The sequence below is a fragment of the Chiloscyllium plagiosum genome, unplaced genomic scaffold (assembly GCF_037043375.1).
Source record: "Chiloscyllium plagiosum isolate Xiang-an unplaced genomic scaffold, Cpla_swu_hap1 HiC_scaffold_5, whole genome shotgun sequence".
Classification (NCBI taxonomy): Eukaryota; Metazoa; Chordata; class Chondrichthyes; order Orectolobiformes; family Hemiscylliidae; genus Chiloscyllium; species Chiloscyllium plagiosum.
This window is the reverse complement of record NW_028270143.1, coordinates 44905464-44917882: the sequence shown is the minus strand read 5'-3', so window position 1 is coordinate 44917882 and position 12419 is coordinate 44905464. Positions and strand designations below refer to the sequence as shown.

The window sequence follows — 12419 nt, the reverse complement described above, 5'->3', positions numbered from 1 at the left end:
TGAATAGTACAGCAAGCTCAATGGGCTACTTGATCTACATCTACTCCTACATACTTATAGGTCATAAAGGTCAGTAGATTTTGTTCAGCAAGGAAATCAAAGATCATTGGGGGGAGGTGGGAATGTGAAACTTATAATACAAATCAGCATTGATCTTATTGTATGGCAGAGCAAGTTCCAGGTGTTCAATGGTTTATTTCTGCTCCAATTTCATATTTTCATATGTCCCTTGAAAACAAAGATAAGGAGGATTTTTTTCTCTCAATGGTTTGTTAATCATTGAAATTTGTGGTTGTATCATTGTGCTTATGCAGAGCTGAATTAAATAGATTTTTGAACTACAGGTTGATCACAGGCAGGCAAGAAATTTGATGGGATGAATGGTCTACTCTTGCTTCTATTTGTTATGGTCTAGATGAGGTGCTGCAGTTTGGAAAGGCAAATCAGGGCAGACTTCGATGCCTCATTGTAAGGTCCCAGGAGTATTGCTGAACCCAAAACATGCAGATTCATAGTCCCTTGAAATTGGACTAGCAGGTGGATAGGATGGTGAAGAAGGCATTTGGTATGCTTGCCTTTATTGGTCAGTGCATTGAATACAGGAGTTGGGAGGTCATATTGCAGCTGTACAGGATTTTGGTTCAGCCACTTTTGGAATACTGTTTGCAGTTCAGGTCTCCCTCCTATAGAAGGATATTGGGAAAATAGAAAGGGTTCAGAAAAGATTTATAAGGATTGTTTCCAGAGTTGGAGGATTTGATCTATAGGGAGAGACTGAATAGACTGGAGATATCTTCCTTGGAGCGTCGGAACCTGAGGGGTGACCTTACAGAGATTTATAAAATGATGAGGGGCAGGGATAGGGTGAATAGCCAAGCTCTTTTCCCCAGGGTGGCGGAGTCAAAAAACTAGAGGGTGTAGGTTTAAGGTGAGAGGGGAAAGATATAAAAGGGACCTAAGAGGCAATTCTTTCATGCAGAGGTTGGTGCATGTATGAAATGAGCTGCCACAGGAAGTGGTGGAGGCAGGTATGATTACAACATTTAAAAGGCATCTGGATGAGTAAATGAATAGGAAGGATTTAGGGGGATATAGGCCAAATGCTGGAAAATGGGACTAGATTTAAATAGGATATTTGGTCAGCATGGACAAATTCGACTGAGTCATGCTGTAAGTATCTATGACTCTATGTATCTAGTTAAAGGAAAACTGAAACCTATTAACCTACAATTTTGTTTCACTGAAATGTTCTTTTCTACTTTAAACGTGATCACTGTGAATTTTATTAAACTTATGCAGTTTTCTAAAATTGCTGTTAAACCTCTCTGACAAAATATACAATTCCATTGTTTTTGGAGATTATTATATCTTTGGAAATGGGTCATAATGCTGTTTTCCCTAGGTCCACCTATTGCTAATCATTTCATAAGCATTCCTCTATGTCCAAGTAGCACAGCCAACACAATAACAGCACTTGTTGTCTGTGTGCGTGTATATTGAAAAATCAGTTTTTTCAAGCATTGAGTTAAAAGCCCTTTGGACTTCATCTATAATTTCCCAATACACATTTTTTGGGCGGCATGACTCAGCTGTGCTTTAAAGTTGTCTGTCACTGAGCACTTTGCTAAGGTTAAAGAACAATTACTAGCCTGAGGACCAGGAAAACCTTCTCCTTTGGGCCCAGATGGTCCAGGTAATCCAGTAGCTCCACGATATCCCTAAAAGTCATTAAAGGAATGACAGGTATTAGTCAAAGAGTCATAAGATAATTGGGCTTAAATTAAAATAAATCAAAGAGTGCTAAGGAACCCACAAATAAGGTCCAGTAAAATCTTGCAAACATATGTTTCCAGCTTTGTTAAAGGTAATACTGAAAATAGGCAATACACTATTACAAAGATTGTAGGAAACTTTACATTACAATGGCTGAATTCAGCCTTGTTTGGTCAGCTTTGGATCTTCCTTAACTTTTGGCATAAATACCTTTCTTTTGGCTTATAATAAATTACAGCACATCAGCCCAGGATTACAAAGATCTGTTAATCCTTATGGTCTAAGTGAATGAAAAATTCATAGCCTTTTTCATCTGCATTTAATGTGAACAAGAACATATAAAGTACAGCACAAGAATAGGGCCTTTAGCCCACCATATCTGTGCCAACCATGATGCCATTCTAAAGTGATACCTTCTGCCTGCACATGGTCTGTATATCTCTATTTCCTGCCTGTTCACCTGTCCGTCTAAATGCTTCTTATAATACTATTGTATCTGCTTCTATCACTTGCCACGACAGTGTGTTCCAGACACCTACCACCCTCCGTATAAAAACCTTCCTTTGCACATCTCTTTTAAACTTTCCCCCTTCACCTTAAGCTATGCCCCTAGCATTTGACATTTCCACCCTGGGAAAAAGACTCCGATTACCCACCCTGTCGATGACTCTCATAACTTTACACACTTTTAATCAGGTCACCCCTTCAGCCTGTGATGTAAAAGCGTATCTAAAAGATGTTAAAGCTACACACAGAGACAGGCGCTAACTATTTGTACTAGCCATGACCATGAATGTCTGAGTTGTTTTTGGTAGTTTTCCAGATTGTTGTTGCAAGCATATTCAGAACAAAATGTTGTCTGTTATAAAATTGTGTTTTTAACATAAAATGCATGATTTAATACAACCTGTTCTGGTGGGATTCCCAGTAACTCCCTCTCTTACAGAGCCTGAGAAAAATTACACCGTGTACCTTCTTAACATGTTTATTCCCCAGCGACAGTTCCTATTTGTTTTCTGTTACACATCATGATACAGATGCAACAATTCATACAGAGCAAGAGTTTAAAACTAATTATCCACCAAATTTATAAAGCAATAATCCTTTGAATTTAAAAGATCCTCTAGCATTTTGTTTACCATCCACTTAAGGATCAATCCAACCAAGTATTATCCTTCAGAGTCCTCAATGCTTCCAATTCCTGTACTGACTCAGGGGAACAAGACCTTAATATTGAAATTTCTAATCTATCTTCTCTACTTTAAATTCAGTCCAGTTGATAAACATCACCAGCATGGGAGTTGAAATTAAATAAGACCAATGTACAGGCACAGGAATTCCAAACATATGATTAACCTCTGAACTTGTACTATGATTCAGGTAGCAGGCAACTTTGTGATTAAAAGGATAACAGCCTGAGGCTCTGCTTTAAGCCATATCTGAAAGACAATAGCTGGGTCAGTGTAACATTCTCAAAACTAGAATATTAGTTTTGATTTTTGTGCTTAAGTCCTGGAGTGGGGCATGAATCCACAAGCTTCTGCATCAGAAGTGAGAACACTAACAACTGAGACACTGTTGAGGCAGGATTTGCAGGTTGCAAACCATCAAGTATGAATGGCTTATGATCAGTCCAGGGTAAAAAGGGTAGCATAGGTGGCAGTTTCCTGGAGTTGGTGGTTGCACATATGTTCTATTGGAGAAGACTTTGTTGAAGATTTCAATGGGCCAGTGTACAAAAAGACCAATAGATGTGCATCTTCTTGATGTATTGCATGTCTGCCAGAAAACCTACTCTTACTGTTAGGTATAAACCAAAGACTAGTTTGGACTTGGCATAGAACTTTGATCAAATCTTGGAATGCATCCTTTGTTACATGGAAATGGTGACCAACAACTGTGGACCCAACCACGATACAGTTACCAATATCTGCTTCTGTTATGGCACAAGTATATAAAACATTGTTGCAAATATGCAATTCATAATTCATTTGTTTTAGAATAAAACTTTTTGCTTTAGGAAATTAACATTTGTACTGTAGAAACTGAGGTAAAACCTAATTTAAAACTGGTAAGCATCTCATGTGTATGAAACTTAAGTAAGCTGGGAGGTTGTTATATATCATATTTGGAATATAAGAGATAACATCACAAAACAGTCAGTGGAGGAACTTAAACAATGTATGAGGTAACTGAAAACAAAATCTGAAAGTGGCAACAGAGAAGGGGATTTTCAGTTAAGAAACTGACGCTGCCCAATTTCTGAGGAGACAAAAATCAAATCTGAGGTTTAGAAAACAAATCTTTTGGATAGACTGAAACTGGGCAGAATTTTTGTGTTTTCTTACACCCATGATCAGTATTTTGAATGTAAGGAATTAATGTTTTCACACTCTCAGAGCAAGTATCTCAAGTTAGATAAATTCCAGCAGCAAGCTTTCTGTGAGTTCCAAAGCAAGAAGGTTATTTATGGACACATGCTTACCACAGACATAAACACTCAATATAGATAAAGATATAACAATACTATCACAATTTATGATTGTCTCCATCATTTTTTCATTGTAGTTTCTTAGATGAATTGATGCCTAAGTGAGGTGAAGACCTTGTAAAGCAGTTGATGGAAGTAAGATGAGAGGCTTCTTGTTGTCAAGTTTCCAGGAATTTGGTTCTCAGATGAATTGGATCAGGTTGGGATGAGTCTATCTCCTTTTTTCAAAGCATTGTTATTTATTATCTTGGCTGCTTAGTTAACATGCAACTCTCCAAGTAATTTGGTCTACAGAATAACTTCTCATTGTTATTTTAAAAGCAGACAACAACATGACTTCTTCACCCTGTAACTTGTACAAGTGTAAAGTCCTTTGTCCAAAAATGCTGGTTGATTTCACATCTTGTGTTTTTGTTTGACAGTTTGGAATTCTAGTTTGAATGAGGGGCTACAGGATCAATTCATTTTGGTCTGACAAACATTGAGTTTCAATGTTTCTGTTATCAATGGTGAAACAGAAAGGCAAACTGGTTGGAATGGTGTGGTACTTTTACTGATGGTAAGTCCTTAAATAAAAGGATGTGTGAATCTCTCAGATGGCTGTGGAATGTTCATATTTAATTAGGCATTTGCTTGAGACTTAGGGCCTTTGACTCTTTGGTCATCAGAATGCCAACACCACAAGATTTGCAATGGGCATTTTAATTGGTAATTTATGTTCACAATATTAAAATTTACAATATACTGGAACATGACAGGACAGAATCATCAAAGCTTAGTTGCCTCAACCAATTACAGTCCAGTTGCCTACCAATCAGCATGATCCTCTCAGATGGTATAAATGTTGGTTTTCCCTTTGAATTGATATTCTTGAAAAGTGTCCTGCTGAGTACAAGACAAAAAGATTTGGTAAAATGTATCTTGCTTCAGCAATACTCAATTTCTGTACCATTAAAATGTGGAAACACTGTTAACATTGGGCAGATGTATTGCCTGCTCCATTTCTGCCAGTTTTGTATTTTAAAATTACTGAATTAACATGAATAAATGTCCCATAAGATCAATGAATCGTGCTTTGTTTTAAGTTATGGCTGAGTGAGGAATCTGCTGCAGCTGCCCTGCCAGGTAAAATAAATACGGTAGGACTCAGATGTAGGTAAGCCCAGTTGTTACATAACTCTTCAGATTTAGGATCATGAATGTTAATTGCACTCATCTTCCTCCCCTGCCTGCTTGAAACCTCCTGGGGAGCAAAATGGAGTGTAGTGCAGGAATTCAAAATGTAGCACCAGCAGTGCTTTTGAGAAGCAACACTTAAATCAAGTGTAAAGGAAAAGTGATTTTAAGGGTTAATTGTTAACACAACTATGTCAGTTACCTTGGGTCCTATTAATCCAACTCCTGGGTTACCAATGGATCCTTGAGGTCCTGGTGGTCCTCGGTCACCCTGCAACACAGACATTCAGTGTTAGTTTAATAATCATTTTAAAATGAAATCGTTTGCTACTGATTTCATGACTTTATCCTATATTCATCTTGTCAGAAGGCATCAGTCCCTCATTAGCTCCAGAAGCAATGCATCAAGTGATATTTATTACAAATGCCACCAGTGAGATTACAAAGCAGCAAAGAGAAAATGGATTTGCTCACTCAGCACAAAAACTGTATCAGCGCATTTTGAAGAACAACGTATGCAACTAGGAAATGTTGTGTTCAACTCTCACACTCAGGTATTTCACTAAACCTGCATGTTGTTTTATTTCCTCAAACTATTTTTAATCACTACAATCATTTTAACTTGAGTTGCTTCAGGATTCCAAATAATAGACCATCTATTTTGCTTATTTTGCAATGTTTGATTTTTTCAAAAGGCACAATGAACTATGTTGCTCTCAGTCAGCAGATTAATAACAGTTCAGCTAACTACTTGTGTGAGCCCTGCCTTTTTTTGTACTTTCGTGGGAACTGGGCTTTGCTGGCAAGGTCAGTATTTGTTGTCTGATTGGCTTGCAAGGCCCCAGAGTCAACCTGGGATCTGGAGGCACATACAGTGTTGTAAAGGCAGGCAGAGTAATCAAAGATTGGGAGGCAGGAAGTTAGAATTTGGTGTTTGTAAAAAGAGGAAAGCATTGCATGGTCCCTTTAAAGGTGTTTTTTTTCTGGTGCTTCGAGACTAAAATGGATATCTGTGAGCAGCAGTTTGAGTTTGCTCACAGTTGGCCTACAACTACAGTTGGCCTACAACTGTATGGACCAGAGGTCCATACAGTTGTAGGCCAAGAAACAGTTTTACCAAGTCAACAGGTTTTTAAATTTGAACCAGCCACTTAGATACCAAAAACATATTAAAATTAAATCTAATGCTTTTGACAACACAGGGCCAAACCTATTGTAACAAATATTGATATGTCATCAAGGATATAAAAGAAGCAGACAGTTGGAAAATGACCCAGAGAGCTAACTGTCAAATGCCAGAGCTAATAGGTCTCAGTTTTTGAGAGAGAATCATTGGCTCTCACAGCACCATCTAATTAACAGTGGAGAAGACGTTCCTGACATAAGAAACCAACAGAGAAGACATTCCTGACACAGGAAATGATGGAAGAAGGCACAGAAAATTCCAGAAGGCACATAAACTGACTGTAATTTCGAGAGATTAAATTCTATTTTGTTATATGAGTGGAACTTGTATTTATTGGAATAGCATACCATTAGAATCTTGTTTTATTCAGGAATAGTTAGTAGTTAGAAGGGATTTATTCAGTTTCTTAATAGTTTAGTTAACTTGTCCACTGTTAGAGTTAAATAAATAAATTGTTACTTGTTGATTTTAAAGTGAGTGTCAGGGATCTATTTTATTTAACCAACAAAAATTGCTGAGAAGCAGGTCACATCACTTTTCACAACTGTTTTACAGATTATAGGGTGAGGGGTTCCTCTTTGGGTATTTCAGTTCTAGTTCTTGGGGGGGTTGGGGGGAGTGGGTGGGGGGGGTGGGGGTTTGGGGGGGTGGACCTCCACTTTATTACAATAGGCCAGAGTCAGTAAGGATGTTATATTTCCTCGGGCATTAGTGAACTAAATGGGTATATAGAACAATCAGTGATAGCTTTGCACTCATCATAGCTGAGACTAGCTTCCAATTCCAGAAGAGGTCATTGTTACTTTTTTTATTAAGTGAATTTAAATTCCATCAGATTCCACAGAAGGATTTTGAATCGATGCCCCCAGCACATTAACTAGAGCCACTGGATAATTAGTCCAGTGACATTATCATTACACCACTTGGTCTTCTATAAAATAATGGAAGAATGTTGCATGAATAATTCAGTAAACCTGTATTCCTTATTTTAAATCAATGCTATGACGTGTAATGCTGTACAGGGACATGAATAAAACTATTTTTGGGGTTAAGAGAAGCAGAAGATAGAGCACTTTTCTCATGACACTTTTCACATCCCCAGGATGTCTCGAAGTATTTCAGAGATGATAAATTGCTTCTGAAGTAGCAACAATATTTATGTAAGCAAACAATGCAGCCAATTTATGCACACAAAGTTCCCACAGGCAGCTGGCTCCTTTGGAACAGCGTTCCTTCGGCAGCAGTAGGTTGTAAAGTCAAACCCTTTGATGAATCTTGGCATACAAAAGATTTTTTTTTAAATTTATTCAAGGGAAATGGGTGTCACTAGCTGGACTAGATTGATTGCTCACACAAATTGCCCTCAAGAAGGTTGTGATGAGCTGCCTTCCAGAACTGTTGCAGTCCTTTTAGTGTTGGTTCACCCACAATGTTGTTATGGATGGAATTGCAGATTTTCAACTCTGCAATACTTAAGGAACGGTGATTTATTCCAATGGATGATGAGTGGCTTGGAGAAGAACCTGCCAATGGTGGTGTTCTCATTCATTTGCTGTCCTTCCCTTCTAGATTGTAGCAGCTATGGATTTGAAATGTGGTGACTGTGGAACCTTGGTATATATCATGGTCATGTCTTGTGCCTTGCAGATGGTGGACAAACATTGAGGAGTCAGGAAATGAGTTATTTGCCATAGAATTCCTAGCCTTTTACCTGCTCTTGTAATCACAGTATTTAAATGGCTAACACAGAAAATGCTGGAAAACTCAGGAGGTCTGGCAACATCAGTGAAGAAACAAACAGAATTAACATTTCGAATCCAATATGGCTCTTCTTCATAACTCCAGTGTTGTCTGTGTTTGTTTCAGATTTCCAGCATTCCCAGCCTTTGGCTTTTATTTTCATGGCTAGTCCAGGTTCAGATTCTGGTCAATAACAACCCCAGGATGTTGATAGTTTGACAGCCAATATTAAAGATTCTACATTATCAAAAATGCCAAGATTTTAGACTGTACATCTGCCAGTTGAGGCTCAGAGCAGGCAGGTGGGACCGGTTTAGTTTGGGATTATGTTTGGTATGGACTGGTTGGACCGAAGGATCTGTTTCTGTGCTGTGTGACTCTATGACTCTATGAGATCAAAGAATCTGGACAATCTCCATCCAGTCCTAATAAATCAGTTTGGATGGTTATTCTTCCCATTGTGCTACTTGTACATTGAGGTTCCAGTCTGGAGTAACTCGGGCTATGAGTGTCTACACATTTGCAGTTTGCTTTCCCCTTATCTCTAAGTTATACTTTTCAACTCCACTTGTAATGTATATGAATCTTATTTATATCTGAACATCACTGATTTCAAAATGCATCTATTTAGTGCAGTGTCTTGGGGTCTTCTCATTTACAGATGTCAGGGTCATGTGATTGATGACGTGTATTTACATGAATTTCAACACCTAAAGTGCATAAATTGACAGCCACCTATGCTTATACATAGTTAGTGACTAAAACACCACTTAAGCTACAACTAGAAAACTGAAAGATGTCGGGTCACCACATCATAGTTGACTGCACCAGAAAGACTGTAGAGGACATTTACCAGGATGCTGCCTGGGTTGGAGGATCTGAGCTATGAGAAAAAAATTGGATAGACTGTGTTTGTTTTCCATGGAGCGGTGAAGGTTGGGAGGGGATCTGATAGATGTTTATAAGATTATGAGGGGTAAAGATAGGATGGACAAGAAGGCATTTTTTTCTGTTAGTAAAGCGGCCATAACCAGGAGGCTTAGATTTAAGAGGTAAAAGGTTAAGAGGTGAGTTCAGGAGAATGTTTGCTCACTGTCTGAAATGGTGGTCGAGACAGAAACTCTCAACATTTAAGCAGCATTTAAATATTCATATCCAGCTATGGGTGAAGAGCTGGAAATGGGATTAGTGTAGTTAGGTTGACTGGTATGGGTCTAATGGCCAAATGACCTCCTCCTGTGCTGTAAAATTCATGAGTCTAAATGTCATGTGTTACCTGTGAAATGTTTTGTGAGGACATGTAACATGCTATGTAAATGCAAGCTCTTTCCTCGTCAATTCTGTAAATAGTATTTGTTGCATCGAAAAGTATCAGCTGCTGCCACAGTGACAAGTGCAAAGTCAAAGTTCAAGCTGTATCTCTCTCTTTGATTTGGATGCTTTTCTTCAAACTAATTTAGTATCCATGGGGTAAAGGAATATAGGCCTGTATGTTCCTCAGTTCATCAAGTTTAGTAAAAAGGAAATATTACTATCATGGCCAGAAAGAGCCAGAAACAAGAGAACTCTCAAGAATGCTTTACCATGAATTATTATAACTCAGTTTGTGTCATGCTCATCTGGAGTATTGCATACAGTTGTGATCCTCTTACTTGAAGAAAGATGTAATTGCATTGGAGGCAGTTCAGAGAAGATTAGTTAAATTAATTCTAGCTACGAAAAGCTTGCTTATGTGGACAGATTGAGAAGATTAGCCCTATACTTGTGAGAGTTGAGAGGAATGAGATTTAATTGAGGTATATAAGATGCTAAAGGGGATTGACAATGTAGACATAAAGCAGATGTTTCTCCTTGTGGGGCAGCCTGGAATGAGAGGTCATACTTTTCAGATAAGGGGTGACCGATTTAAAACAGAGATGAAGTGGAATTGTTTCTCTCAAAGGAGATTCACTACCCAAGAGTGCAATGGGCATTAGGACACTGAATAAATTCAAGAAAATAAAGACATATTTTAATTAGTAATGCATTATAGGCTTATGGAGAGCAGGCAGGAAAGTGGAGTTGAGGCAAAGATGAGATTATGCATGATTGTATTGAATGGCAGAGCGGGTGTGAGAGACTGAATTACCTCCTCCTGTTCCTAGTTTTTATGCCCTCATGTCCTTATACAAATTGATGTCAATTTCTTTGCTGTTTTAGTGTTTTAACCTTGATTGAAATGGAAGATTAACAATTGTTTCATGCCATGGGGTAAAATACATATTAGTAGAATTGTAGGCAGATTGTTGCTAGATGGCTAAAAATATTATTTGGTATGGAATTATTGTGAAAATATGTGACAGAACATAGAGGTGTTTTTCACACACACACACACACACACACACATTGTAATGTGATGAGTCTACTCCTGGGGTTATAGTTAATCTTTTCATAGTGTCAGGTTTTGAACATAAATCCTCTTCTAATGTGTGTCTTTTTTTCTCACACCTTGTCATCTGTTGGCTTCCTTAATTATATTTCACTACTGTACTTATGTTAATCACACTTCCATCGTTGCCCACCACTGTTGTCACTTCATGGCAAATCAAAGAATAAATTTTTGTTTAATGTTTACAAAGTCTGAATAATTTTTATATATTCCACAAGACGTCTGTCACAACTAGATAAAGTAATTTCATGGTTGTGCTTTCGAACATTGAATGTCATCAGCAATACTCTGAATCAGTTTGAACTTGCTGGAGATTATTACCACTTTCTCCATCTCTTCACACTAAGGCTTAAGATCATTAGACAGAAGAGCAGAAGTAGGCCAATCAACCCATCAATTCTGCTACAACATTCAAAGCGATTGGATCGGATTAATGGCACTTTTCAAAGCTCATTCATGGGATAAGGGCATCGCTGGCCAAGCCAGCATTTATTGACCATCCCTAATTGCCCAGAGAGCAGTTGAGAGTCAACCGCATTGCTGTGGGTTTGGCGTCACATGTTGGCCAGACCAGGTAAGGATGGCAGATTCCTTCCCTAAAGGACGTTAGTGAACCAGATGGGTCTTTTCTGACAATTGACAATGAGTTCATGGTCATCATTGGAATCTTGATTCCAGATTTTTATCAAATTCAAATTCCACAGTCTGCCATAGCAGGATTTGAATTTGGGTGCCCAGAATACTACCTGGATTTGTAGATTAACAATCCAGCAATAATATCAGGACATCGTCAACCCCCTGAAAAAAATATGGAACACTTCAGGAATTTGAGTGTCATCTTTAGGGTATGCACATCAATCATACACAGGAGTGTGTATGTGTGCTGATCTGATAATCCTCAGCTCCACTTTCCTGCCTTTCCCCATAATCCTTGATTCCCTTCACTAATGAAACACCTGTCTGTCTCAGCCTTAAATATATTTAGTGACCCAGCCTCAACAGGCCTCTGCTGTAAGTAATTTGATGGATTCACTGTCCTCTGAGAGAAGATATTTCCTCCAACTCTGTCTTAAATGTTTGATCCCTTATTCTGAGATTTTGCTCCATGCTTCATGACTCTCCCAAAAAGGGAAGAACCTTTCCACATGTACCCTGTTAGGTCCCCTAAGAATCTTGTATGTTTCAATAAGGTTGCCTCTCATCATTCTATATTCCAAGGTGTAAAGGTCCAATCTACTTAACCTCTCTTCAGAAGACAGCTCCTCCAGCCCTTGTATCAGCCCAGACAAACTTCTCTAGACTGCCTTTAATTCAGTATATCTTTTCTTAGATAAGGGGCTAAAAACTGCTCACAGTATTCCAGCTGAGGTCTGACTACTGCCTTGGGTAGTTTTAGCAAAATCTCTCTCCTTTTATATTCTATTCTGTTTGAAATAAAGGTCAACATTCCATTTGCGATCCCTATTACCCACTGAACTGGGATGATAGATTTTTGTAATTCACAGACCAGGACTCCCTAATCCCATGGAGGGTGCCAAGTTTAACAGTCCTTAATATGCACACTCAACCAGTGATGTGCTCACCTTCAGTGCGACCAAAACCTTTTCTGGTGGATTCTAGTTGAC

At 38.4% G+C, this 12419-nt stretch overlaps 1 protein-coding gene across 1 annotated transcript in view; it reads right to left on the bottom strand.

Moving 5' to 3' along the window:
• The window catches only part of LOC122550244 (uncharacterized), a 265713-nt gene that overhangs the window by 72119 nt on the left and 181175 nt on the right, over nucleotides 1–12419 (bottom strand). The window contains exons 22-23 of the mRNA XM_087987130.1: nucleotides 5643–5711; nucleotides 1650–1718 (exon numbers count right to left, since the gene is read on the bottom strand). Coding sequence (XP_087843256.1) covers nucleotides 1650–1718; nucleotides 5643–5711 — 138 coding nt within the window. The remainder of the gene's footprint in view (nucleotides 1–1649; nucleotides 1719–5642; nucleotides 5712–12419) is intronic.